Here is a 27,890-nt window from a genome sequence, read left to right on the forward strand (position 1 = left end):
GGGCACCAGATAGACAGAGGAGGCTGGTCCGCGGAGCGTGCTTTGTTTGTGGCTCAATAGAGCATCAAGTGAGGGACTGCCCCGAGCGGTTAAAACACCAACGCCCACCCCTAGACACTGGGTTAGGGGTGGGCCAAAACATTCACGTGGGACATACCCATATTGCCACACGACTCCCAGTGACAATCCTTTATGAGGATTTAACCCTGAAGGCCCCAGCACTGGTGGACACGGGCTCTGAAGGGAATCTGTTAGACAGCAGATGGGCCAGGGAGGTAGGGCTCCCTCTAGTGGCGCTTACCTCGCCTCTGCAGGTGCGGGCACTAGATGGCTCCCTACCCCCCTAATCACACATAAGACACCACCAGTAACTCTGGTGGTGTCAGGAAATCACCGGGAGGAGATCGAGTTTTTTGTGGCTCCTGCTACCTCCCGCGTGATTCTAGGGTTCCCCTGGATGTTAAACACAATCCCCCCGGATCGATTGGCCGTCCGGGGTAGTGGTTAGTGGAGCGAGACCTGTCATCGGGTTATGTTTAGGTTCCTCGGTCCTCCCGGTTCCCAGGCTAAGGAGGAGGTCAGAGTCCCGCCCAATCTAGGGACAGTGCCGGTGGAGTACCACGACCTTGTAGATGTGTTCAGTAAGGATCTGGCGCTCACCCTTCCCCCCCACCGTCCGTACGATTGTGCCATTGATTTGGTTCCAGGCGTTGAGTTCCCGTCCAGCAGGCTGTACAACCTCTCACGACCTGAGCGCGAATCAATGGAGACCTACATCCGGGACTCTTTAGCCGCCGGGTTGATCCGGAATTCCACCTCCCCGATGGGTGCAGGTTTCTTTTTTGTGGGTAAAAAAGACGGCGGACTTCGTCCATGCATTGATTATAGGGGACTGAATGAAATCACGGTTCATAATCGATACCCGTTGCCCCTGTTGGATTCAGTGTTCACGCCCCTGCATGGAGCCCAAATATTCACTAAGCTAGATCTTAGAAATGCGTATCACCTGGTTCGGATCCGGAAGGGAGACGAGTGGAAGACGGCATTTAACACCCCCTTAGGTCACTTTGAGTACCTGGTCATGCCGTTAGGCCCTCACAAACGCCCCCCGCGATGTTCCAAGCATTCGTTAATGATGTCTTGCGGGATTTCCCTGCACCGATTCGTCTTCGTATATCTAGACGATATATTCATCTTTCTCCGGATCCTGAGACTAATGTCCGGCATGTACGTCAGGTCCTGCAGCGGTTGTTGGAGACCGGCTGTTTGTGAAGGGCGAGAAGTGTGAGTTTCACCGCACATCTTTGTCCTTCCTGGGGTTTATCATCTCCCCCCACTCGTCGCTCCTGATCCGGCCAAGGTTTCGGCGGTGAGAGAATGGCCCCAACCCACTAGCCGTAGGAAGCTGCAAACAGTTCCTCGGCTTTGCAAATTTCTATTAGGAGGTTCATTAAGGGCTACAGTCAGGTAGTTCGCCCCTGACAGCCCTGACCTCACCAAAGTCCACTTCACCTGGTCGGATCGTTGCGATTGCCGCGTTCAAGGAGTTGAAACGGCGCTTCTCGTCTGCACCTGTTCTGGTGCAGCCCGATCCTAGTCGCCAGTTAGTGGTTGAAGTGGACGCCTCGGACTCAGGGATAGGAGCTGTGCTTTCCCAGAGCGGGAAGACCGATAAGGTCCTTCACCCGTGTGCCTATTTTTCCGCAGGTTGACCCGGCCGAACGGACACTATGACGTCGGCAATCGAGAACTCCTTGCGGGTGAAAGAGGCTCTTGAAGAGTGGAGACATCTGTGGAGGGAACGTCGTGCCATTCACGGTTTTCACTGACCAACGGAACCTGGAGTATATCAGGACCGCCAAGCGGCTGAACCCCAGGCAAGCCCGCTGGTCACTGTTCTTCGGCCGTTTTGACTTCCGGATCACCTACCGTCCCGGGACCAAGAACCAGAGATCGGATGCCTTGTCCCGGGGTACATGAAGATGAAGTCAAAGCGGAGTTGTCGGATCCTCCGGAACCCATCATCCCGGAGTCCACTATCGTGGCCACCCTCACCTGGGACGTAGAGAGAACCGTCCGGGAGGCCCTGGCATGAAGCCCGGACCCCGGAACTGGGTCCGAAGAACAAACTATACGTCCCACCAGAAGCTAGGGCTGCAGTCCTGGACTTCTGTCACGGCTCCAAGCTCTCCTGTCATCCAGGGGTGTGAAGAACCGTGGCAGTTGTCCGGCAGCGCTTCTGGTGGGCATCCCTAGAGGCCGACGTCCGGGATTATATCCAGGCCTGCACCACCTGCGCCAGGGGCAAGGTTGACCATCGCAGGGCACCAGGCCTACTCCAGCCGCTGCCTGTGCCTCATCGCCCCTGGTCCCACATCGGCCTGGATTTTGTCACGGGCCTCCCGCCGTCCCAGGGCAACACCACCATCCTCACGATAGGGACCGGTTCTCCAAGGCGGCCCACTTCGTGGCCCTCCCGAAGCTCCCAACAGCCCAGGAGACAGCGGACCTCCTGGTCCACCACGTCGTCCGGCTGCATGGGATTCCAACAGACATCGTCTCCGATCGCAGTCCCCAGTTCTCCTCGCAAGTCTGGAGGAACTTCTGCCGGGAACTGGGGGCCACGGTGAGTCTCTCGTCCGGGTACCACCCTCAGACCAACGGGCAAGCAGAACGGGTAAACCAGGAGGTGGAACAGGCTTTGCGCTGCGTGACTGCCGCGCACCCGGCGGCCTGGAGTACCTATTTGGCCTGGATCGAGTATGCTCATAACAGCCAGGTGTCTTCAGCCACCGGCCTCTCCCCTTTTGAGGTATGTCTGGGGTATCAGCCCCCGTTGTTTCCGGTGGTTGAGGGAGAGGTCGGTGTGCCCTCGGTCCAGGCCCACCTACGGAAGTGCCGTCGGGTGTGGCGTGCCGCCCGTTCTGCTTTGCTAAAGGCCCGGACGAGGGCAAAAGCCCATGCAGACCGTCGGCGGGCCCCGGCCCCTGCGTATCGGCCAGGGCAGGAGGTGTGGTTATCCACAAAGGACATTCCCCTCAAGGTGGACTCCCCCAAGCTACAGGACCGTTACATCGGCCCATTTAAGATCCTTAAGGTCATCAGTCCAGCCGCGGTGAGGCTTCAGCTTCCGGCCTCACTGCGGATCCATCCTGTGTTTCACGTGTCCCGGATAAAACCACATCACACCTCACCCCTCTGTACTCCGGGTCCGGCACCGCCTCCTGCCCGGATCATCGATGGCGAGCCGGCTTGGACTGTACGCCGGCTTTTGGATGTCCGTAGGATGGGCCGGGGCTACCAGTATTTGGTGGAGTGGGAGGGATACGGCCCCGAAGAACGCTCCTGGGTGAAGAGGAGCTTCATCCTGGACCCGGCCCTCCTGGCCGATTTCTACCGCCGCCACCCGGACAAGCCTGGTCGGGCGCCAGGAGGCGCCCGTTGAGGGGGGGGGTCCTGTTGTGTGGGCCGCCAGAAGAGGAGGTACTGCTGGCCCACCACCAGAGGGTGCCCTGCCTGAAGTGCGGGCTTCAGGCACGAGAGGGCGCAGTCGCCTCACAGGAGCAGCCAGGGTGACAGCTGTCACGCATCACCTGCAACAGCTGTTACCCATCATCTGATCAGCAGGGGAATATCAGCAGGACGACGTCTCCACCTCTTTGCCGAGATATCGTTCTACCTGGAAGGTAACGTGCTCAGCTGACTGGTTAACAGTGATCTTTTGTGACTTTTGTGAGTTGTTTAGCTGACTCCTTTTCCAACGAGTGGTGGAGGTAGTTTTCCTGTCGTGCGGATTCCTGGGTGCAGACGCACCCACATTTAATTGTTCTTTTGTTCCTCGCCAGCAGTACCAGGTCCGACACGCGAAGGCAGTGGCCACCTGGGAGTTCGGGACTTGGCGGCTCCAGTATTCCCGGGGTCTGGTGGCGGAGGAAATCGTGTGGTTCCGGTTCTGCTTTGGACAGACGTCTCCTATCTTCGAGCCTGCCCACACGACACCTTTTGTGATTTGGCTTTTGTCTATTGTTGTAATCTGATTGTATTTGTTGTGCCCATTCACAACAGTAAAGTGTTGTTATTTGACCTCATCCATTGTCCGTTCATTTGCGCCCCCTGTTGTGGGTCCGTGTACCTACACTTTCCCAACACGAGTATTCCTTTAACTTTAACTAGTAATGACTTCATGACTTTCTTTGCTAATAAAATTTTAACTATTAGAGAAAAAATTACTCATAACCATCCCAAAGACATATCATTCTCTTTGGCTGCTTTCAGTGATGCCGGTATTTGGTTAGACTCTTTCTCTCTGATTGTTCTGTCTGAGTTATTTTCATTAGTTACTTCCTCCAAACCATCAACATGTCTATTAGACCCCATTCCTACCAGGCTGCTCAAGGAAGCCCTACCATTAATTAATGCTTCGATCTTAAATATGACCAATCTATCTTTATTAGTTGGCTATGTACCACAGGCTTTTAAGGTGGCAGTAATTAAACCATTACTTAAAAAGCCATCACTTGACCCAGCTATCTTAGCTAATTATAGGTCAATCTCCAACCTTCCTTTTCACTCAAAAATTCTTGAAAGGGTAGTTGTAAAACAGCTAACTGATCATCTGCAGAGGAATGGTCTATTTGATGAGTTTCAGTCAGGTTTTAGAATTCATCATAGTACAGAAACAGCATTAGTGAAGGTTACAAATGATCTTCTTATGGCCTCAGACAGTGGACTCATCTCTGTGCTTGTCCTGTTAGACCTCAGTGCTGCTTTTGATACTGTTGACCATAAAATTTTATTACAGAGATTAGAGCATGCCATAGGTATTAAAGGCACTGCACTGCGGTGGTTTGAATCATATTTATCTAATAGATTACAATTTGTTCATGTAAATGGGGAATCTTCTTCACAGACTAAGGTTAATTATGGAGTTCCACAAGGTTCTGTGCTAGGACCAATTTTATTCACTTTATACATGCTTCCCTTAGGCAGTATTATTAGACAGCATTGCTTAAATTTTCATTGTTACGCAGATGATACCCAGCTTTATCTATCCATGAAGCCAGAGGACACACACCAATTAGCTAAACTGCAGGATTGTCTTACAGACATAAAGACATGGATGACCTCTAATTTCCTGCTTTTAAACTCAGATAAAACTGAAGTTATTGTACTTGGCCCCACAAATCTTAGAAACATGGTGTCTAACCAGATCCTTACTCTGGATGGCATTACCCTGACCTCTAGTAATACTGTGAGAAATCTTAGAGTCATTTTTGATCAGGATATGTCATTCAATGCACATATTAAACAAATATGTAGGACTGCTTTTTTGCATTTGCGCAATATCTCTAAAATTAGAAAGGTCTTGTCTCAGAGTGATGCTGAAAAACTAATTCATGCATTTATTTCCTCTAGGCTGGACTATTGTAATTCATTATCAGGTTGTCCTAAAAGTTCCCTGAAAAGCCTTCAGTTAATTCAAAATTCTGCAGCTAGAGTACTGACAGGGACTAGAAGGAGAGAGCATATCTCACCCATATTGGCCTCTCTTCATTGGCTTCCTGTTAATTCTAGAATAGAATTTAAAATTCTTCTTCTTACTTATAAGGTTTTGAATAATCAGGTCCCATCTTATCTTAGGGACCTCATAGTACCATATCACCCCAATAGAGCGCTTCGCTCTCAGACTGCAGGCTTACATGTAGTTCCTAGGGTTTGTAAGAGTAGAATGGGAGGCAGAGCCTTCAGCTTTCAGGCTCCTCTCCTGTGGAACCAGCTCCCAATTCGGATCAGGGAGACAGACACCCTCTCTACTTTTAAGATTAGGCTTAAAACTTTCCTTTTTGCTAAAGCTTATAGTTAGGGCTGGATCAGGTGACCCTGAACCATCCCTTAGTTGTGCTGCTATAGAGTTAGACTGCTGGGGGGTTCCCATGATGCACTGAGTGTTTCTTTCTCCTTTTGCTCTGTATGCACCACTCTGCATTTAATCATTAGTGATTGATCTCTGCTCCCCTCCACAGCATGTCTTTTTCCTGGTTCTCTCCCTCAGCCCCAACCAGTCCCAGCAGAAGACTGCCCCTCCCTGAGCCTGGTTCTGCTGGAGGTTTCTTCCTGTTAAAAGGGAGTTTTTCCTTCCCACTGTCGCCAAGTGCTTGCTCACAGGGGGTCGTTTTGACCATTGGGGTTTTTCCTTAATTATTGTATGTCTTTGCCTTACAATATAAAGCGCCTTGGGGCAACTGTTTGTTGTGATTTGGCGCTATATAAATAAAATTGATTTGATTTGATTTGATTTGTACTCCTTAATCTAGAAGGATTTAAAGAGCGGGTGTCCTATCAACAAAATATGTCTCTAGCTATTAAAAGTCTGTGGACATTTATTCGGAGAATATTTAATTATGTCACTCACAAACAAAAATTAACCTTTTTCTTTGGATTTTGTTTTTATATTCCTACTCTAACTCACGAGTCACAAAACAAAAAACAACAAAAAACATGGATCAGTACTGGTCAAATGTGGCATGGTGGATTCGTGGTTAGGTAGATAGAACTTTACTGATCGCTTGGGAAAACTCCTTCAGGGAAACTGAGATTCCAGCAGCATTGAATAGCAGCACACAGTCTAAGAAGCACACAGAGTATCAAAAGTGAAAGTAATAAAGAAAAAAACAGTTTGCAAATCTAAATACGCAATATCAGTACCAGACATACTGATCAATACTGGTTTAGTAGCTACTACAGTTCCTCTCATTCCTGACCTCTGTCTTCCTGTTACTTCCCTTCCTCCTCCTCTTTCTGTTACTCCTCCTGTAAAAGAGGAGGTTAGGACTGTTGCCTCACAGCAGCAATGTGTTGGGATAGTGTCCCGCCTGGTCCTTTTTGTGCGGAGTTTGCATGTTCACCCCGTGTTCGAGTGAGTTCCATCCAGGTGCTACAGCTTCCTACCACTTCCAAAGACATGTGGGTTAAGTGAACTGAAAACTTTAATTTGCCCATAGGTGAGTGAGTTTGTGTGTCTATGTGTGCTTCTGCGACACACAGTTGTCCTGTGCAGGGTGTGCCCTATGACTGCTGGCACAGACTCTAGCACCCCCCCTCCCCACTTGATTGGAGTAAACAGGTACAAACACGGTATAAATTACTGAAGGGGAGTGGTAGTTATAGTGCAGTGACACAAGGGCAGTTTGTGAACTTGCCTCTAAAACAGGATCTTCCCTATTCAAGGCCACTGGTGCCCCATTCTCCATGTATATTTGGAATTGCATTCGATGTAAAACATGAGACAAATCAACGTGGTGACCTTGGCAAAATATACTATATATATGTATATATGTATTGCTCCAGTTGGCAGCAACTCTGTTTTTCCACCCTCAATATGTCAATACAGCATAAGGTTATAGAACAGTTTGATGTCTGTTTGAATGAAAAACATTATTGAGCCAAAATGATGAGAAACAACCTAACATTAGCTGATAGCTAATACTAGCACACTAGCTATGCTATCTGTAGCGACACATCACAGTCGGACTGTTTCTCACAGCTAACAACAACAGAAATGCGGCCTTGTCTCTTAAGTTACATTTTGGCAGCAAAATTGACAATAATTTGCTTTTTAATGGTATGATGAGTGTTGCTCTTCATGCCTTAGAGAGCGGCCGATGATGTAATTTGGGAAGCTATTAGCGTGAACACAAGCGAATATCAGATTCCCTTTAATATTTGTGAGAAAACAGATTCAGTGCTATAAGATTCATTGGTGCAAATCACATTCCAACAACAGTCTTCACTGTGACACTGCTGCATAAAATTCATCACCGTGGGAAGTGTGAAAAATGTACTCCCTCTATGATGACAAAGCAAAGCAACGGGTTTTGTTTGGCAGTGTTCACAATGTACAGTACGTCATGTGCAGTTTCAGGGTGGAGAGCTGAGCCATGTGTCATGTGGGGCAGAGCAGTGGGACAGGTGCAGAGATGAAAAGACTGGCGGGTGAAAAAGGGTGTGCCTCCTCCGTGACTGTTATGACAGGCCTTTTGGTATTTTTCCAAAATGTGTGGGAGAGCCAGGAATCCCACTCGTATTTCTCCAGGGAATCAATGTGCAGGTGTCCGTGCATCTGACTGTAAACGTATCTGCTTTTGTGCCATTGTGCTGCAGAAAACACCTGCGTGCGTGTTTGAGTTCCTGTGTTGGGCAACAGATGTGACGGCCTGTAGGTGTTGAGCGTCGCTCTGACACAATTGCGCCTGACAGCTCCAGTATTAAGTTTTTCTTTCCACGTAGTCAAGTGACACATTCAATCTCATGATGCTTAGCTCTGTCACCTTCTCTCACTCTGATTTGATGGGGATACGTGAGCCAGCGTTGCCTTCTCCTCATGACAAAAGCGTGCCAAGAGCTGCTGTGCATGATTGATCTTGTTTCATTTTACACTGCTGCAGGTAGTAAGTGAAACGTGTAAGCCTAGTGCTGATTGCCAATATTTTCCTGAACTTTAAAATGAAGAGACTGTAGAAAGACAAGTTTTGTCTTGTATTCCTGTCAGATGCATCAACGTTCTGCAGCTGTGCTCATCTGCAAGGGGGCACGTCTGAATGGTAATGGTGCTTCGACTGCTATTGTGTTAATACACTTTGCAATGTGTTAATACACTGCGAGACTGAGAGCGAGCGCGACAGTCTGAGAGAAAGAGAGCGAATAATTATCTTTCCCCTTTTGTCTCGGCTCCCTCAATTAAGCCCAACGAGAGGCAGCAGGAGCGCATGTCTACTTATCCACTTAATGCTGTGCAACAATAGGACACCCAGTCTCTCTCCCTCTCTCCCCCCTTCATTTCTTCCTCACTCTGTGGTCTCTCCTTTCCATACCAAACATGTTTCCCCCAGTCTGTTTGTCTGCCTGTACCTCAGTGGTGTTCCTCTGCTTGTGTTTTGCCTAAAGCCGTGCCTCACCTCTTGGCTCTATGTGGGTTTTGCAGACAGCTCTCCACCTCTCCCCCTCTTCTTCTTGCACCCGTTTTCCTTACCTTGCCTTGCTGCAGGGCACAGGAAGAAGAAAAATGGAAAGACTAAACATTTTACATGGTATAGTGCCAGAGGAAAGCCAGTAGTGTGGTTTCTCCTGCAGACAGACATATTGGGTTTGTTAGGCCTGTGTGCCTATCTATAGTCAGGTCAGTAAGAAATTAGACAGTGAGACATTTTTTTGTGATTTTGCCTCTGTACACCACCACAATGGAGCTGAAATAAAACAGTCAAGATTCAGTCACTTTTATACAAAGTCCCTTCTTTCTCAGATGCCATAAGCATTTTCTTCTCACTAATCAGGGATCGATACTTGAACATTTCCAAGTCGCTGAATCTTTGACTTCATTTACTTCAATCATTAAGACTACCATTACACTTAGTATGAATGAGCACAAGCAAGCTGAATCAGGCAGGATGTAAAAAAAAATTAAAAACAAGATTCGTGCCACATCTGGGGGGTGAGGGAATAAGAAGTGCAGTGGACAGCCATCCGAATACTCAGACTGCGCTCCGACCCGCCCCTACTGATATGAACACGTGCCATGTGCATGAGCCTCCGAATGTGGTACAAATGTAGGTAGAACACAGTAATAGTACCCAGACAGCTGCCAGATTGCAGTAAGAATCATAAGAATGCACTTACAAGCCATACAATTGCAGCCCGATTTGGGTTCGGCAGGATATAATCCCAGCAACACTCAAGGTGCGCTCGTAGTGCATTCAGGTGCATTCCAAACATTCAGCTGTGGCGGAAGCATGCCGAACATCCCTCCGAATGTGATCAGAATCTGATGAATGTTGTTTTCACACCATCTGACTGTTTAGAATGCAGTCAGCCTGCGGTCAGATGGCACTTCGACTGCTGTTGATGCTCCATGAATGTTTTGACCATGTGCAAAACATTTGAGGAGGCCGCATGATTGTGCCCGACTGTTTAGACTGCACTCAAAATGCTGTTCAGTGCTCGCAAATGCACCTTGACACCTCCTGAATGTGGGGCGCATTTTAATTCGGACAGGATTTGGGCTCATTCGGCCTCTAGCGTGATGGGGTATAAGAAAGACAAACATTTTGTACTGCATAGTAAATCTGTCTGGAGCATGCAGTTCTACCATACAGACTCACTAGACAAGAAAAAGTTAAATATATAAATCCAGACTGATATTGAGGAGAACGTTAGAACATTCTTTGGGTGAAGAGTATGTAGAATCCTTGACTCCTGCCATTGGAAGAAGGTGGGGCGGAGAGCCTACCTCCAGGCATCAGAACTACTAACTAGTGGTGGTGGGGTGGAGGAGGTCAGGTTTAGGTCAGCGACTGCAAACAGCAGAAAGGTGAGTTAGAACTGACATTTTAAAGTATCATGCTTGTTTCCTATTGATTGTGAGTTGATGACCAAACAGCTGCTTCCTAGTAAAGATTACAGCTGTCACTAATTATGTGAATCTGAATGAAAGCTTTGAAATCTTTCTGACAGAACCTAAGGGCCCTGTCCTACTGGCGTTTAGGAGGATTTGCGCATGAAATGAGGAGACAACAGCTGAGCATCCGCAACAAAGGTGGGCGGAAATGACAAATGTCCCGGGGTGGATCAGCGAATACATGAGGAAGAAAAGTGGATATAACAGGGAACAGAAGCGAAGGCGACCGCGAAGGCGCCCCCATGAGGGGCACAGCGGCCGTGATGCACTCGCTTCATCCGTGCCCATTCTGTCTGCATGCGCGACATACCATTTGCGACTGTGATGTGGGCATGATGGGCACGCGTCATATCTGTTTTGCACGCTGTCCCGGTCCGCCGCCAAGCCGCGCCAACCCATCGGTTGCGGATATCAGCGGATGACAGGGGATATGCGGCGCATTGGTTGTGTATGTCCTGCATATGTCTTCAGTATGTGTTCGGGCAGTGATGCGGATCTCATCCGCAGCAGGATTTTTGAGCCGCTCAAAAATTGGCTGCGGACATGCGTGCCTCTGCGGATGATCACGGACGTGTTCGGATGGCGGCCGACTCATACAGGAATGTTACACGGTTATTGCAGTTGTTTGGCGGATGTGGGCCACTTTTGTGCGCATTCCATCCACAAACCCTCCTAAATGCCAGTGGGACAGGGCCCTAAGATACATATCTCAAAAACTGAGTGACTGTGCAAAGCCACCTTGACACTTGCACGATTTGATCACCGCACTCTGGTGCAATTTGTGGTGCCAATGCAACCGGCTTTTGTCCCATTGGACGCTGCGCTTTGTCCCGTTTTGCGCCATGTTATATAAAATAATCATTTCGTAGCCAAGGATGCATTTGCTCTCAGAACTTGGCTGATGAAACCATCTCTCATCGGTCCCAGAATCAGAGAGAAATTATATACAGCTGCAGCTTCTCTTGTGTGTGTTGTGCAGTGGAGAACACATTTAGAATCATCTCAAAGGTAATTATTTATAATATTTCTATGATAATGGATTGGTAAAACAGTTGCATTGTCATTCCAAAGAGCAGATATTGGTCAGTGTGAGTTGGTTTTCTGTAAACCCCTGTCTGGAGCTGCCTGTTCCAGACAGGGGTTTACAGAAAACCAACTCAACTTTGGCTCAAACCACCCCCTTGAACACAAGCTCGGGGTGATCAGGACGCTTCAACACAGAGCCCTACAGGTGCCCACAACTGCAGAGGGAAGGGCTAAAGAACAACAACTTGTCCGGAAAGCCCTCACAGTATGTGGGTACCCACGATGGTCCCTGGACAAAGTGCGGAAGTCCCAGAGAACAAAGAGACCAGATAGACAGGAGACGGAGACAAGAAGAAGAGGAGTGTCTGTCCCTTATTTAGCAGGAGTAGGGGAAAAACTACAGAGGATCTTCAGACAGCACAAAATCCCAGTTTACTTTAAACCGGTTAACACTTTGAGACAGAAATTAGTTCACCCTAAGGACAGGATCCCTAGTTACAAACAGAGCAATGTAGTGTATTCTATCAGATGTCAGGAAAACTGTAACGAACACTACATAGGTGAGACTAAGCAACCTTTACACAAAAAGCTATACCAGCACTGCAGAGAGGGCGCCAGTGGACCTCAGTCTGCGGTTCATCTCCACCTTAAAGACACTAACCACACGTTTGAGGACAAGGAAGTTAAAATATTAGCCAGAGAGAAGAAATGGTTTGAGAGAGGGGTCAAGGAGGCATTCTTTGTGAAATGTTTGAAACCCAGCCTTAACCGGGGAGGGGGTCTGAGACACGCTTTGTCCCCTGTTTACAATGGGGTACTCAGGTCAAAGCAATTTCAGTCTTTTGTTCATGGTAATGAGTCATTCACGTCATCAGCAGAGTCGTCAAGGGAGCCATCAGGAGAGGGACAGCTGCCCTGTCATTAGGAGGGTGCTAACTAGAGCACAATAGGTGCTAATTAGAGCTATTGTTTAGTCACCAGCCCATAGCAGTCTGCCTCTCGGTAGGAGGGGTCTGGTTAGGTTTAAAACTCCAGCTTTTGTGACTTCTTGATTATTCTTCTCTACAAGAGTCAAGACAGAAGTCAGACCACCAGAGCAAGAATTTTAGCTGAGGAAGCTTCTGCGATTTGAAGCAAAACGTCCTCGCGTCAAGCAACCCAGTCCAGTCGAAGATTCAAGCTTCTCTACTATGGAAACCACCTGGACAACTGAGAGCCTACACAGAAACTTTGAGCACAAAGAATGGATAACATTTATTTATGCAGAAAACATGACCAGATTTACAGGTAAGAAAGTTTTATTGTGTTTTCACATCATGTGGTCCTCAGAAAGAGAATTTAGGTGCATTTGAGTGGAAAATAGTGTTAGTTGTTGACGCGTCGCGGAGGATCAGCTGTTTTAACGTGCAGATACGGAGCGGCTCAGCTCAGCTCTAAATAAAGGAGGAAAAAAAGCATAAAAATGTCTTTGTAAAGCTCAGTGCAGGTGTGTTGTTATCACCGCGCTTTAAGAGGTGACGACGAGTCGTAGCTGGTACAAAAAAAAAAAAAACGCGGATGAAAAGCTCACAGCTTGCTTTACTTCGTAAAAAAAAAAAAAATCCACAGGCCAGTAGGCCATCAGGCCAACGGGCAAATGCCCGGTGTGGAGTACTATCAGTCCAGTGGTGAACCCCGCTTTACATAGACTGAATTTCTATTGCACTTTTCCATGCAGGGCACTCAACCGTACACTAGGAGAAACTTTTGAATTAAGGACCCTGCTCAAGGGCACCATGGTGATCTTTCCTGTCTGATCAGGGAATTACGGCTCCTCTGGAATTTGAATGAAAAAGTGGCTTTGGTACGAATTACATGTTATCTATCACCTGTTGAGCGTTTGTGTGTGTGTGTGTGTGTGTGTGTGTGTGTGTGTGTGTGTGTGTGTGTGTGTGTGTGTGTGTGTGTGTGTGTGTGTGTGTGTGTGTGTGTGTGTGTGTGTGTGTGTGTTTTTGTTTGACACCTGGGTGGGCAGGATATGCTTTGGGAAAAGTGAGGGCCGGATGGGATGGAGGAGGGATGTAAAATAACAGGCAAAGTGAGATGCAGGGGAGCAGAAGTATCAGGGTCGAGTTTATCTTATGTAACTGCTTCCCACAGCTGTGCTGAAATGTGCTGCAGTGGGTACCTGCGTGGTGCAGTGTCAGAGCTGACTTTTAATATATTGGCAGCTTTGTTTTTTCCATGCATTTGCTTTGTTACACAAGGAAAACTGATCATATATTTTACAGCCAAAGAGTCACTGTTGTTATTCAATCTGGTCGTCTTTTTCTGACTGTTGGGGGAGGTCAATATCATGATGATGTAGGGGTATGTAGTATCCTTGAATCCTGCCATCGGAAGAAGGGACTGCTGTCACAGAGCTGTTATAATGCGCCATGAGACAAAAACAACTGTCCTATTCAAATGCAAATCGCTGATTTACTTAAAGTTATGTAAAAGCAGTGTTTCCCAATCGTGGTCCTCAGGTCCCAGAGTCTTGCACATTTTCCATCAGAGCAAATCATCTCAGTCAGATGCTGATTAGCTGAACACACCTGACGGCCAAGGCGGCCTGGCTACAGCAGACTGATAGTTACTTTTTAGTGGTGGGGATTGGTCCTGCTGTCTGCCTGAGTGGTTGCCATCCAAGTGGTGGTTCTGTGCCATGGTGGACACGACAATACTCAGCTCCTGCACACACATAATTTGAGACTTGACTTAATCTTCAGGGATTACACCCCCAGGATGATGATTAGAGTTAGGAATTAGCAAATAAAAGAATGAAACATGTGCTGTGCATGAATCAGGTGCATTTTTATCCACCAGATCAAGAGAACCTGCTGCTTTTGGAGGCGGACCAAAGCATAAGGACCTCCTACCTTGTGCAAAAATCATCATATCAGTTGGATTAATGTACATCAAGCCAAATACAGTGCAATAAAATAGCACTAGCTTGTTTTTCATCAAGGTTTCAGAGTCTTCTGAATGCCTTTACGACGAGAAACTATCATATTTGGGGCTGATCATTGCTCTGATTGCAGTGATTTTACTTTTTAGAGTCAAGCCTAATTAACAGAAGGGCTTCTTGCTTTGATTCCTAACAAATGAATCTGTTTTTTTAATCAATTGCAATCATGCCCTGCTTAGGGCCCCTTCACACATAATACGAATAAGGGAAAATCACGGCAGAACAACTCATATGAGCGAACCACGAAAACATCGAGCCAAAGGGCAGGCATGAACGATGCCGCTGCGATGGTTTTGTGCACGTGGGAACACAGTGCGAGCAGCTGCAGCATGTGTAACTACATGCCACCCACAGGATTAGAACCTGCACTTTCCAAAAGCTCTGATTGCCAGCCAGAAACGTTACCACTGAGCTACCATCACTGTCCTGTAAAAGTTGCGGGAAAATGCCTGATATCAAGAAGGACATGGATGTATTTAAGAAAAAATAAAATCACACACCATATAAAAACACCGCATTTTATTGAATCCCTCTTATCAAGCAGACAATACAAATATGATCCGTCTGTTCCTCTGTAGATGACCCATAGTCACAGATGTACAGTCATGAAATGACATGAATGAGAAGCAGGGTGCTCTTGTCATGTCCACATCTGCTGGCAGCGTGTCCAGCCAGCCCCGCGTGCATGTACGACCCGACATGCGTGTCTTGTGGATGGCGCACCGCAGGACAGACACTGCATCATGTGGAACAGAGCTCATGTGGGTGACGTGACATTCAGATCACCTGCTGCGCGTTATGATCTGATGGTCCGTTTCACCTGGGGTTGCCTGTCAATGTGTGCGTGCTCGCTGCAGACCATTGCAATGGCGATATATGTTTTTATGTATGTTCACATGAGGACAGCAAGCAGACACACACGTGTCACAGTGGGCAGTTCTTAGTTCGTGACCATCCAAACACGGTATGTGTTCCCCAGCTGGGACGTCCAGATCTAGAGATGTCTACAGCCGCTCCTGTCGGCAGACACACCCCCTGTCAGTTCAGCGCACACACCAACATGTCACTGTGTCTGTTTGCAAAGCCACACTTGTGGGGCACTTAGACAAATTTTACATCCAGCTCGAAAGTGATCGTCTGCTGACTGTTTTCGTGTTAACAGTGTGAATGGCCACACATTTTCTAAGTTCCAAGCGAGCGGTGTTAGATGTTTGTGTGTGTCACCTGGAATTTGGCTGACACCTGCCACGAGACGGTTCGATGGGCTCTCACAGCGCACACTCTGTCTTTCAGCTGCGCAAACGGTTGTATCAACAGGTGTACGAGGCGTTGGAGGCAGCTACGATTTTACACATATTGCATACGATTCTTGCTTCATGCACACTTCTTGCGGAATTCGACCACATTTATACTATGTCTGAAGGGGCCCTTACACTTGCATACTTGCCCACTTCTCAGAGCACGTTATGGACGTGATGTTCTGTTCTAATCAGCTCACGGTCGCTGATCTGGATCATGAGGCTGCATTGATAAGCATCGTTTAATTGAGTTTGAAGTAGAAAATCATTGTCCACAGCTGCTTTCATCTTCTGTCATCTTATCACCAAGGCATGCGTGTGTGCATGTCTTTGTCTGTAGGGATTCAGGAGGGTGTTCCCCTTAAAGGCCATGCACACATGCTGCAACACGCCTGTGTGGTGTCAGGTTCACCCTGAGTTTCAAAAGGCACTTCGAAGCCACAATGTCAGTTTGTCCCTCAGGCTTTCTAATGATTTCTCAGGTTGCACGTTACTGCATTGTCTTAACTGCAGATTAACTGACCACAGCCTCTTTTATTCCCTTTCATCCTTTCTGCTTCTTATCTCACTGCTCCCAGTTTTTATGGGATGTACCCAGCAGATCCTTGGCAGGGGTTTCCAGAGTGCTTTGCATCTTTCTTTTTCCTTTTTTGTGGGCGTTTGACACATTACGTAACTTTGAAGTGGGGAGAGCTCCAGTGAAATGCTTCTCTTCTCTTTTTCTGCCTCAGGAAAGCCTAAAACCATGGTTTGAGACGTGGAGAGGATCATACGGTCAGTGTCGGGATACTGGTGATGCAGCTGCTTGACCACAGGTAATCTCTTTTTGTGTGTCACAAATGTCCCTAAAATTATTTCGGGGGGGAAGAAAGATTTCTTTGCTGAATTTTTGATTTCAACATTGTGATGTATTATTCCCCTAAGGAGCATGGTGCACATGCATTCTGATGATGCATTGTAGCAAGATCCACATTCATTATAGTGATATCATCATGCCATTACTTATACCATGTTATGAAAAATGCACAGTTTAATACTATAAGCTACAGATCACCTCTCTAGCCTAATTGGTTTAGGAGACATGTTGGAAAATGTGCTTTTCAGACTAAATTTTTGACAATCTTGTTTTTGCCCTTTGACCGATCTGCTCCAAACGTTAAACAACTCAAGATATCCATCCAAGGAATATTCCTACCAAGTTCTGTGAAAATCTGCTCACCCTTTTCAAAGTTATTTTGATCAAAACTAGACATTACCCACATTATGCACATTATCCTGCTGCACTGCTGCTGTACAGGGTAGCAAAAAAGGGCAATGTGTAACCACCGCTTTGTTTTCTGACACTCACTAAGTCAGTAAACAATCCACTTGTTGGAAGAGTTTTTGTCAGTTTTCTTCAGTCTTTCTGTAGATTGATCCCACACTGAAAACCTGACAGTGTGGGTTTGATGACTCACAGACGACCTAATGATCTGACAGCATGTGACTCAGCAGCAGCTCCATCATCTTATATAAACGGCGATGAGGAGAGGCAGGATGCTGAGTATGTTGGGATCAACAGAGTACTCTCCAGCAGATTCTTGCTACTTTAGAGATGTTTTTCTCCAGCCCAGTTTAAAATATCACAAAAGCTTGATAAATGTTTAAAAACACAGATTTCTGTCCATCAGATCCAGATGAATCAGTTTATCTGGTTTATTTCATGAAATGTGGTAGACATCTGTGAGGTGTGTGTGGTCTGTTTTTTTTTATTTCTGGATTGGGATTAAACATATTACCAGAGGTAATATGACTGCAATTTGGCGACACCCTACTTTTAAAATTTCCAAATCAGTAAGATCAAAGTTGTTTTTTTTAGTTAGGCTTATGAACACACAAACACACACAGAAAGACACACCTCCCTTTAAAAAAATAAATCTGCATAGATTAAAAGTTCTACAGACAGAACCATTGGTACAAATGTAGAGAAACATAATGTCAACAAGAAGATCACTCCAAGAGTACATACTGTACATCACCAAGGGCCACAAGTCTTCTTTTTACGTGTCTGTCAACACTGGGAGAATATTATTCCTTTGATGTCTTCTCTAACATTCCTAGATGCTGATGAGTGATCTTTGATCATTATCTTTGATGCTGATCACCCAGTTTGGATCCTGATAGTTGCCTTTTTTAAACCTACCCATGGTTGCTATTTTTGTTGCCATTTGCTTCTTACTTTGATCCTGTAATCAGAATCAAAGAAGTAACAATCAAAGATCAGATAAATGACAAGATCCACAACTTGATCAAAGGAGTGTTTTAGGTTAAAGTTACCTTGTTGCTGTAAGTTACTTTCAGAATAGCCAGCTACTGTTGCAACAAGTGCCCAAGTTACAGTTATGCTTAAGTTTCAGATTAATTTACTGTAATTTACTTATTTACCTGCAACTAATCCATTGCTGTATGAAGTTACAGTTATGGCTTTGCTTTAGTAGTTTCTGGAATCATTAAATTACATTCATTTTATTTTTCATATTTACTGGAAATTTGATCAGTTACTCTCAATTTGTCTGTCTTTATTTTTACTCTAAGTCCCTTGGTTACTCTAATTCACTCACAGTATACTTTCGTGTTCTTTAATTACTGTCCTTTTACTCAGTTACAGTTATATAGTAAGTCCCTTCGGCTGCTCCCTTGTTTTATACTCGGGGTCGCCACAGCAAATCCAAGGTGGATCTGCATGTTGAATTGACACAAATTTTACGCCGGATGCCCTTCCTGACGCAACTCCACATTACATTGAGAATTGTGGTAGGGGTGGGATTCGGACCAGGAACCTTCTGCACTGAAACCAAGTGCATTAACCTCTTGGTCACTCAGTTACAGTTATATACGTACTATCCATTAAATGTCAGACAGAAAGGATGAGGCTCAAGATCAGAGGAACCAGAATAAGATAAAGGATCAAAACCAAGATCTGCCCCTTGATTAGGCTCAGAGGAGTCAGGATCAAAGATCAAAGGCAACATCAGGATCCAATGAACAAAGGTAAAAGCTGAAAGATCAAGGATCAAAGGCAGGATCTGCCCCTTAATCAGGTTCAAAGGGAACAGGATCAAAGATAAAAAAGAAGGACTTATTAGACCAACTCCCCCTGGGAGATGGACACTGGCTGAAAGCAAAGAGCAATTTACTTGTGTAAGATGTTCATGGTTCACTGAAATCTATTCCCTAATTTGCAGTTGAATCATGGGAAATGTGGAGAGCCAGAATGGAGATAGTGGTTTCTACTGTGATACAACTGGACATCTCTCCCGTAAGCACACATCCCGCTCACTACGCCTGTCCAACAAGCAGCACATCACGCGTCAATTCCAGCATTCTTCATCAGTGAAACAGGAACACAGAAACTCTGAAGCCTCCACTCGATCTTCCAGCACCCCGAGTATCCCACAGTCTTTAGCAGAAAGCGAGTTGGAACCTTTCAACGCCGCAGATGCGCTTGGACAGTTTGGCATCAACCTTCGTTGGACGCAACATGTTGCTATGACAATGAGGCCGGAGTCCTTTCAGCGTGATTATGACACCTTGGCCACACCAACGCCTGAAACATCAGAGGCAGACACTGTGGCTCAGGATGAACGGGAGGACTCCATAGGGGATGGAGATGTTGTTGGAGAGGAAAGATACCTCCAGCGGATGAGTGAAGGACCCCGAGAAGGAGGGAGTTTCAAAAAGAAGAGGTCAAAGTCAGCGGACATGTGGAGAGAAGACAGCCTGGAGTTCTCTCTGTCTGACCTGAGCCAGGATCATTTGACTAGCACTGAGGAGATCGTCGATGAAGAGGACGAGCAGTTAACCCGTCCCAGAGGAGGCACAGGTGAGGAAAACACTCATCACTTGTGATAAAGTCAACACTCATAATCTTCTTCTTCATCTTTATACCACATTTTTGTGTTGGGTCAAAGGGGGACAATGTGCTCCAAGGTTGAGAAGATTCAGGAATCGGTAAAGTAAGCCACACTCTGAGATCAAACCAATGACCACTGAGTTCAGCGATAATTAAATCTAATAGGTAAACTAGGGGTCAACATACCTTGCAGGTGAATACTCGGTACTTGTACTTTTGGATCTGTCTGCAACTTCTAACAGGCGTTTCTCTGTTGCTGCAGTCAAATATACAGTTGTGCTCAAAAGTTTACATACCTTGGCAGAATTTTTGGTTTTTCAGAGAATATGAATGAGAACACAAAAACTTTTTTTCACTTATGGTTAGTGGTTGTATGAAGCCATTTATTGTCAAACAACTGTTTCCTCTTTTTAAATCATAAAGACAACAAAAACTACCCAAATGACCCAGATCAAAAGTTTACATACCCCTGTTCTTAATACCGTGTATTGCCCTCTTTAACATCAGTGACAGCTTGAAGTCTTTTATAGTAGTTGTGGACGAGGCTCTTTGATGGTAAAGTTGCCCCTGAATATGTCTTGGACTTTATTTACATTCATTACAAAGAAATACAAACAGTATGGCACTTTATAGTAAATCTGCATGGAGTAGACAGTTCTCAAAAACTGAGTGACTGTGCAAGAAGAAGAAGAGTGAGGGAAGACACCAAGACACCCAGACAACCCAGAAGGAGTTATACGCTTATGTGGCTGTGATTGGAGAAATGCCAGCATGTATGTACCGTACCTCCTGAGGGGATAATATATCTCAAGAAAGAAAGCAATGACCTGGACTTCTTGTGTACTTAAGTTCATCTGCAATTCTTGCTGGTGTTATAAATATCAAGCTCTATTATCAGCTCAGTTATTTTGTGATTGTTCAAATCTGTCACTTGGTCACAGCAAGAAATTTGATCATTTTCTTTTGATGTGCATCAGAGACACTGCAATGCTCAGAGTTGCGTGTCAGTACCTTAAAAAGCCTTGGTATTGTTTGATTACCCATAAGTCTCTTCTCTGTGTTGCACAAAGGCTACACAGATGTGCAAGAGTGCAGAAATGAAACTTGTCCAAAAGTCCAAAAGTCTACCTCTCTCCTTGATGTACTAACTGTCCTTGCAGTTGCATGGCCATAAATTGGATCTCAGTTACCATTGCTAACTGAATAAACTTCACAGATTCCTCCTGAAAGCAAAAGAACGATAGCTGAAGGTGGAAAAATGTGCACAGATGTGTTCACCTTTGGAAGCATCCGCTTGATTTCATCTGCTTGATGGATGATAATGATGAAGAAAGTGGTAGAAATTGCAGACAATCACCTATAGGGGAAAATGGCTTCAGAAGTCTTACTGATTAAAGATTACCTTCAGTCAGCTTGAGTAGTTCAGCTGATGGCAGGTGCATGAACTGACAAATACTCAGGGCGGTGTCTAGGAGAACGGTAATGCATGTGTCAAACGTAGCAGCAACCAGAATGCTTTGCATTATGTGCAGTTATACATGCAGCCTTTCCCTGTGATAACCACCTCTGTGTGTGTGTGTCCCAGGATCAGCTGAAAGGGCATCATCTCTGGACCATCTGTGCAGCCAAAAGAGACCCGGCCTCAGGGGGCAGAAGAGCCGTTGCGCTAAAAACCGGAGAGAAACTGAACGTGATGGAGATGGACAACGGGAGTTGGTATCTCCAACTGAGGAGGACGGCAGTGGATATGGTGCCTTCACCCTCCCCTGCCGTCGCTCCCATTGCCTGTCAGAGGGCTTATTAGGGCTTGGCGTCCCAGCACCGTGCCCTGCTTTCCAAGGACGACGTGCACAAACCACTCAGGTTAGAGAGTGCTTTTCAGGATTTAGCAAAAATAAATAAATAAATAACTCTGACACAGGTCAAGAAGAATTCAAGCAGTCTGTTAAGAAGCCGGTCAGCCACCAATCAAGCACTTTATCTTTTTCTAGTTTCCTGCCAATGGTCAGCCCATTAGTCCACATTATTCCTGCCAAAAATGACTGCATACTACATTCTGAAATTTGGGGTTCTAGTACTAATAGTTGAGAATCAGTGAACCTCTTATTCTGGGCCATGGTAGCATCTTTTAACACACACAATGACATGATATAAAATAAAGAGGGCCCTGTCAATATACAGTGCATCTGGAAAGTATTCACAGAGCTTCACTTTAGTCCACAATATCTTATGTTACAGCCTCATTCCAAAATGGAGTGCATTCATTTTTTCCCCTTGAAATTCTACACACAGAACCCCATAATGACAACATGAACTTTTTTTTATATTTGCAAATTTATTAACAGTGAAATCACATGTACATAAGTATTCACACGCTTTGCTCAATACTTTGTTGATGCACCTTTGGCAGCAATTACAGCCTCAAGTCTTCTTGAATATGATTCCACAAGCTTAGTGCATCTATCTTTGGGCAGTGTTGCTCATTTCTCTTTGCAGCACCTCTTAAGTTCCATCAGGTTGGATGGGGAGCGTCGGTGCGCAGACATTTTCCATGTTCAATATTTATTTTAGTTTGCATAATTAAACATGACAACATGCCCCAAAATGGGAGGCTCAAAGGTCCTCATCTGTATGCACCAAAAGCCAAAATTTCAGAGCTGAATATACAGTTTTACAATTTTTTACAGAACGTTTTGCAGTCCCACTGACTCAGTCACTGACTAACTCCATCAATTCAATGCATGGCCTGATAACTGCAAGGAATGTGAGATGATAAAGGATCATTTTTTTTGACAGTGGACCTCTGAACATTCACAGGGTTCACAGACACAGAGAACACCAGTCAGTCCAGAAATTAACATTTTGTTGACAACCAAGAGACATTTCCTGTGTGTCTTGAAGCTCTGCAGATGTGTGTGCGACAGCATGTCCAATTCTGGCCTGGTTTCTGCATTTACCCCCAGAACAGAACAGAAAGCACAATACATTTCTTACATGAAACACACGTCCACAGGAAGAACAGCACATCAGCATGTGTTTTCTGTAACATTCATGTAATTGACTCAAAAAAAAAAAAAAAATTAATAAGAAGGAAGTACTCTAAAATAAAGAAACAGGCTTTTTTCCAGCTCATTCCCATAACCCCTACGCACCCATGGACTGCAGAGAACCCTGAGTGCTTATTATAATGCATTCATCCATCCAAGTTGAAGGGGTTCTTGCACTGGTTATAAATAGAGCATTGGCACAATAACGAAGAAAATAAAATCCCAACAACACAATTCTAAAATTACAGTGAAAGAAAAGTCCAAAAACACAAAGACCTTTTTGGTCCATATTGTGTAACATCCCAGTGGGCATGGTGACACATCAAGATTGTTTTTTGGATGTATTACATTGCAATGTCAGTCAACATGACATCAGTGATGCTCCAACTTCGATTTCTTGATGTTGTAACGTTGTTAGAGTGTGACACTATTATCGAAGCATGGTTAGGTGACCTGTATTTTGATATAGTTTTTAATTTCTGACATGAGAGGTGTATTTATTCTTGTACACAGAGATACAGATGTGTTACTTGTTGATTTTAACTTTTATTATAAATAGTTGAGGGCAGCATGGTGGCTTAGTGGTTAGCACTGTTGCCTCACAGTGAGAAGGTCATGGGTTCAATTCCCACCTGTGGCCTTTTTGTGTGGAGTTTGCATGTTCTCCCCGTGTTTGTGTGGGTTTCCTCCTGGTGCTCCGGTTTCCTCCCACATCCAAAGACACATGGGTTAGGTGGATTGGAAACTTTAAATTGTCCATAGGTGTGCGAGTGGGTGTGACTGTGTTTGTTTGTTTGTGGCCCTGTGACAGACTCGCGTCCTGTCCTGGGTGTACCCCTCCTCGCGCTCTATGACTGTTGGGATTGGCTCCAGCCCCCCTATGACCCTTAATTTGACTAAGCCGTTGAAGATGAGTGTGAGTGTATAATTAGTTGAAACTTACATTGGAAAGCCATGGTGACATGAAACAACTTTGATTCAATGTTACAATTTTTGCGTTGATCCAATTTTCAAATCAAACTTATTTTCTATTTTGATACGACGTCAGACTTGAGCTTGGATCAACATCATTTTGTGGCAGGATACAACGTGCATAATTCAAAAACCTTCAAACAAAATTGGACATTCAGTCACAGTCAACGTTTAACCAGAGACCCTGAAGCTGGAGCACTTTGTGCTTTAGACCATACACCCTAGATAATCTAGACAGGACCCGAAATGTGAGCTGTCTGGCTGATTTGTGCTGTTGACAAGAAATCACCAACAGAGAAAAATACAGGGTGACCCAAAACAAAACCCATAAAAATTGCAATAAATCCTACAAAGGTCCAGCATTCAATCAATCAATCAATCAACTTTTTTCTTGTATAGCGCCAAATCACAACAAACAGTTGCCCCAAGGCGCTCCACATTGCAAGGCAAGGCCATACAATAATTATGAAACACAGTCTACGTCTAAAGCAACATAACCAAGGGATGGTCCAGGGTCACCCGATCCAGCCCTAACTATAAGCCTTAGCGAAAAGGAAAGTTTTAAGCCTAATCTTAAAAGTAGAGAGGGTATCTGTCTCCCTGATCTGAATTGGGAGCTGGTTCCACAGGAGAGGAGCCTGAAAGCTGAAGGCTCTGCCTCCCATTCTACTCTTACAAACCCTAGGAACTACAAGTAAGCCCGCAGTCTGAGAGCGAAGCGCTCTAATGGGGTAATATGGTACTACGAGGTCCCTAAGATAAGATGGGACCTGATTATTCAAAACCTTATAAGTAAGAAGAAGAATTTTAAATTCTATTCTAGCATTAACAGGAAGCCAATGAAGGGAGGCCAACACGGGTGAGATATGCTCTCTCCTGCTAGTCCCCGTCAGTACTCTAGCTGCAGCATTCTGAACCAACTGAAGGCTTTTAGGGAACTTTTAGGACAACCTGATAATAATGAATTACAATAGTCCAGCCTAGAGGAAATAAATGCATGAATTAGTTTTTCAGCATCACTCTGAGACAAGACCTTTCTGATTTTAGAGATATTGCGTAAATGCAAAAAGGCAGTCCTACATATTTGTTTAATATGCGCTTTGAATGACATATCCTGATCAAAAATAACTGCAAGATTTCTCACAGTATTACTAGAGATCAGGGAAATGCCATCCAGAGTAACGATCTGGTTAGACACCATGCTTCTAAGATTTGTGGGGCCAAGTACAATAACTTCAGTTTTATCTGAGTTTAAAAGCAGGAAATTAGAGGTCATCCATGTCTTTATGTCTGTAAGACAATCCTGCAGTTTAGCTAATTGGTGCGTATCCTCTGGCTTCATGGATAGATAAAGCTGGGTATCATCTGCGTAACAATGAAAATTTAAGCAATACCGTCTAATAATACTGCCCAAGGGAAGCATGTATAAAGTGAATAAAATTGGTCCTAGCACAGAACCTTGTGGAACTCCATAATTAACTTTAGTCTGTGAAGAAGATTCCCCATTTACATGAACAAACTGTAATCTATTAGACAAATATGATTCAAACCACCGCAGCGCAATGCCTTTAATACCTATGACATGCTCTAATCTCTGTAATAAAATTTTATGGTCAACAGTATCAAAAGCAGCACTGAGGTCCAACAGAACAAGCACAGAGATAAGTCCACTGTCCGAAGCCATAAGAAGATCATTTGTAACCTTCACTAATGCTGTTTCTGTACTATGATGAATTCTAAAACCTGACTGAAACTCTTCAAATAGACCATTCCTCTGCAGGTGATCAGTTAGCTGTTTTACAACTACCCTCTCAAGAATCTTTGAGAGAAAAGGAAGGTTGGAGATTGGCCTATAATTAGCTAAGATAGCTGGGTCAAGTGATGGCTTTTTAAGTAATGGTTTAATTACTGCCACCTTAAAGGCCTGTGGTACATAACCAACTAACAAAGATAGATTGATCATATTTAAGATTGAAGCATTAAATAATGGTAGGACTTCCTTGAGCAGCCTGGCAGGAATGGGGTCTAATAAGCATGTTGATGGTTTGGATGAAGTAACTAATGAAAATAACATCTTTGGGATGGTTATGAGTAATTTTTTCTCTAATAGTCAAAATTTTGTTAGCAAAGAAAGTCATGAAGTCATTACTAGTTAAAGTTAATGGAATACTCAGCTCAATAGAGCTCTGACTCTTTGTCAGCCTGGCTACAGTGCTGAAAAGAAACCTGGGGTTGTTCTTATTTTCTTCAATTAGTGATGAGTAGAAAGATGTCCTAGCTTCACGAAGGGCTTTCTTATAGAGCAACAAACTCTTTTTCCAGGCTAAGTGAAGATCTTCTAAATTAGTGAGACGCCATTTCCTCTCCAACTTACGGGTTATCAGCTTTAAGCTACGAGTTTGTGAGTTATACCACAGAGTCAGACACTTCTGATTTAAAGCTCTCTTTTTCAGAGGAGCTACAGCATCCAAAGTTGAATCATCTTCCCCAACATGTCTTGGTCAACCAAGGAAAAGAAATATTGCCTGGAGGCTTATTTCGCCAACATATCATACCATTTTGTAGCATAAATTTGAATGAACATGACTTTTATGCAAAGAGACCAAGATAACTGAAACTTTTGGGAATGATCATAGACAGACTGAAGTTTAAGTCCACCAAATTCCATGAAATTTGCTGGACCTTTGTGGGATTTATTACAATTTTTGGTGGGTTCTGTGTTTTGGGGGAGTCACCCTGTATATATCGTGCTTGTGTATTGTTTTGTCTGCATGTGCAACATGTACTATATCAAAAATATATTCTATATTAGTAGTCTGGAAATTAATCATGTGTTTATCATACTGTTTTAATGGAATTACAGGACATCTCGGGTGTCTTGGGTGAGGGAAGTGAGTATGGTGACAGCGGCATCGATGGCGTCACCGCAGAAATTGATGGGGAGGGCGAATTGTTGCCACGGCGTTGTAAGGCCATGTCGGCCTCTTTCTCAGTGTACTCAGCCACCGAGAGCAGCCTGTTCAATGGCAGCGACAGCGGAAGCAGCAGTGCAGGAGGAGGCGAAGGACGACATGGTGAAGCAGGAAGGGGCGGAGTCTATGAAAACTTTCGAGAGCTGGACAATCAAGCTTGGGTTGGCTGCTGCAAATTTCAGTCATTCATAAAAGGTGTTCCATGTTTGTCATTCTTTCATTCATCTATCACTGTGTTTTTCAGGCGCGTCAGGGCGGGGATTGCACAGAGGAGGCGGGGTCTGCTGTGAGTGATGAGCAAAGCAGCGGCACCCTCAGCAGTGTTTATCCATCAGACGCTCTTACTGGCTGTGCTCAAGGCACAGTCAGGAAAGCGGGAGCCTTGGCAGTGAAGAATTTCTTGGTTCATAAGAAAAACAAGAAGGTGGAGCCTGCAACGAAGCGCAAGTGGAAACACTACTGGGCCTCCCTGAAAGGTATCGCATGGACTTAAACAGTCATTTTTGACTACTTTTAGACTTGCAATGCTAACTGATGATGAGGAAAGCCACAATCACATACAATACACATAAAACATATATCTTACAACTGTGGTATCATTTGGACATATGGAGGTCACCCTCAGCTGTTTAATCTCTCTCCCTGTATCCTAGTAGGCTCTGCAGTCACATCCGTTTCAACACATTTGAGAGCCTTCTTCCGCCCTTTGACTCTCCTCTCTGACATGTTTTTGTTTGTACATTTTATTTTCTCTCACTGACTTCATCACGATTTAGTTATACAATAGTATCAGTGTTTAATTCAAACGTGTCTCGTGCTGTACTCTTCCCTCTTAAGAGGAGGCATCCTGAATTCATGCTACAGTACATGTTTGCACTGATAAATAGTGCTAAAAGGTTTTATTTTGATTTCATTTTTTGTTTAATGACGGATATATAGTGCAAAGTGGAAACATTTTGAGGATTTTTAAAAAAAAATGCAAGACCATACGAACTGGACTAATTCAGTCGTGCAAAAATTACACACATTTGCAATATTCTGCAAGCAGTCAAGCATTGAGTGAAAGCTCATAGTGTTTCCTCATCCTTTATAATGTGTCATTAAACATTGTGCACAATGACGCCAAAGTGTGGGGGGGGGCAGCAACAACAATCAACAGCAACTACTTATCACCATCATTTGCAGCTAATCTGACCATAGGGTAAATCTGTTTAACATGGAATTTTCTGCACGTGTTTGCTTG

At 44.9% G+C, this 27,890-nt stretch overlaps 1 protein-coding gene across 1 annotated transcript in view; it reads left to right on the forward strand.

The window, feature by feature from the left end:
- The window catches only part of tiam1a (TIAM Rac1 associated GEF 1a), a 180,201-nt gene that overhangs the window by 39,581 nt on the left and 112,730 nt on the right, over positions 1-27,890 (forward strand). The window contains exons 2-6 of the mRNA XM_034178322.1: positions 16,495-16,578; positions 18,989-19,626; positions 21,242-21,519; positions 26,539-26,808; positions 26,892-27,123. Of these exons, the coding sequence (XP_034034213.1) occupies positions 18,996-19,626; positions 21,242-21,519; positions 26,539-26,808; positions 26,892-27,123 (1,411 nt within the window). The 5' untranslated portion in view covers positions 16,495-16,578; positions 18,989-18,995. The remainder of the gene's footprint in view (positions 1-16,494; positions 16,579-18,988; positions 19,627-21,241; positions 21,520-26,538; positions 26,809-26,891; positions 27,124-27,890) is intronic.

This window comes from Thalassophryne amazonica, chromosome 9 (assembly GCF_902500255.1).
Source record: "Thalassophryne amazonica chromosome 9, fThaAma1.1, whole genome shotgun sequence".
NCBI classification, from domain to species: Eukaryota; Metazoa; Chordata; class Actinopteri; order Batrachoidiformes; family Batrachoididae; genus Thalassophryne; species Thalassophryne amazonica.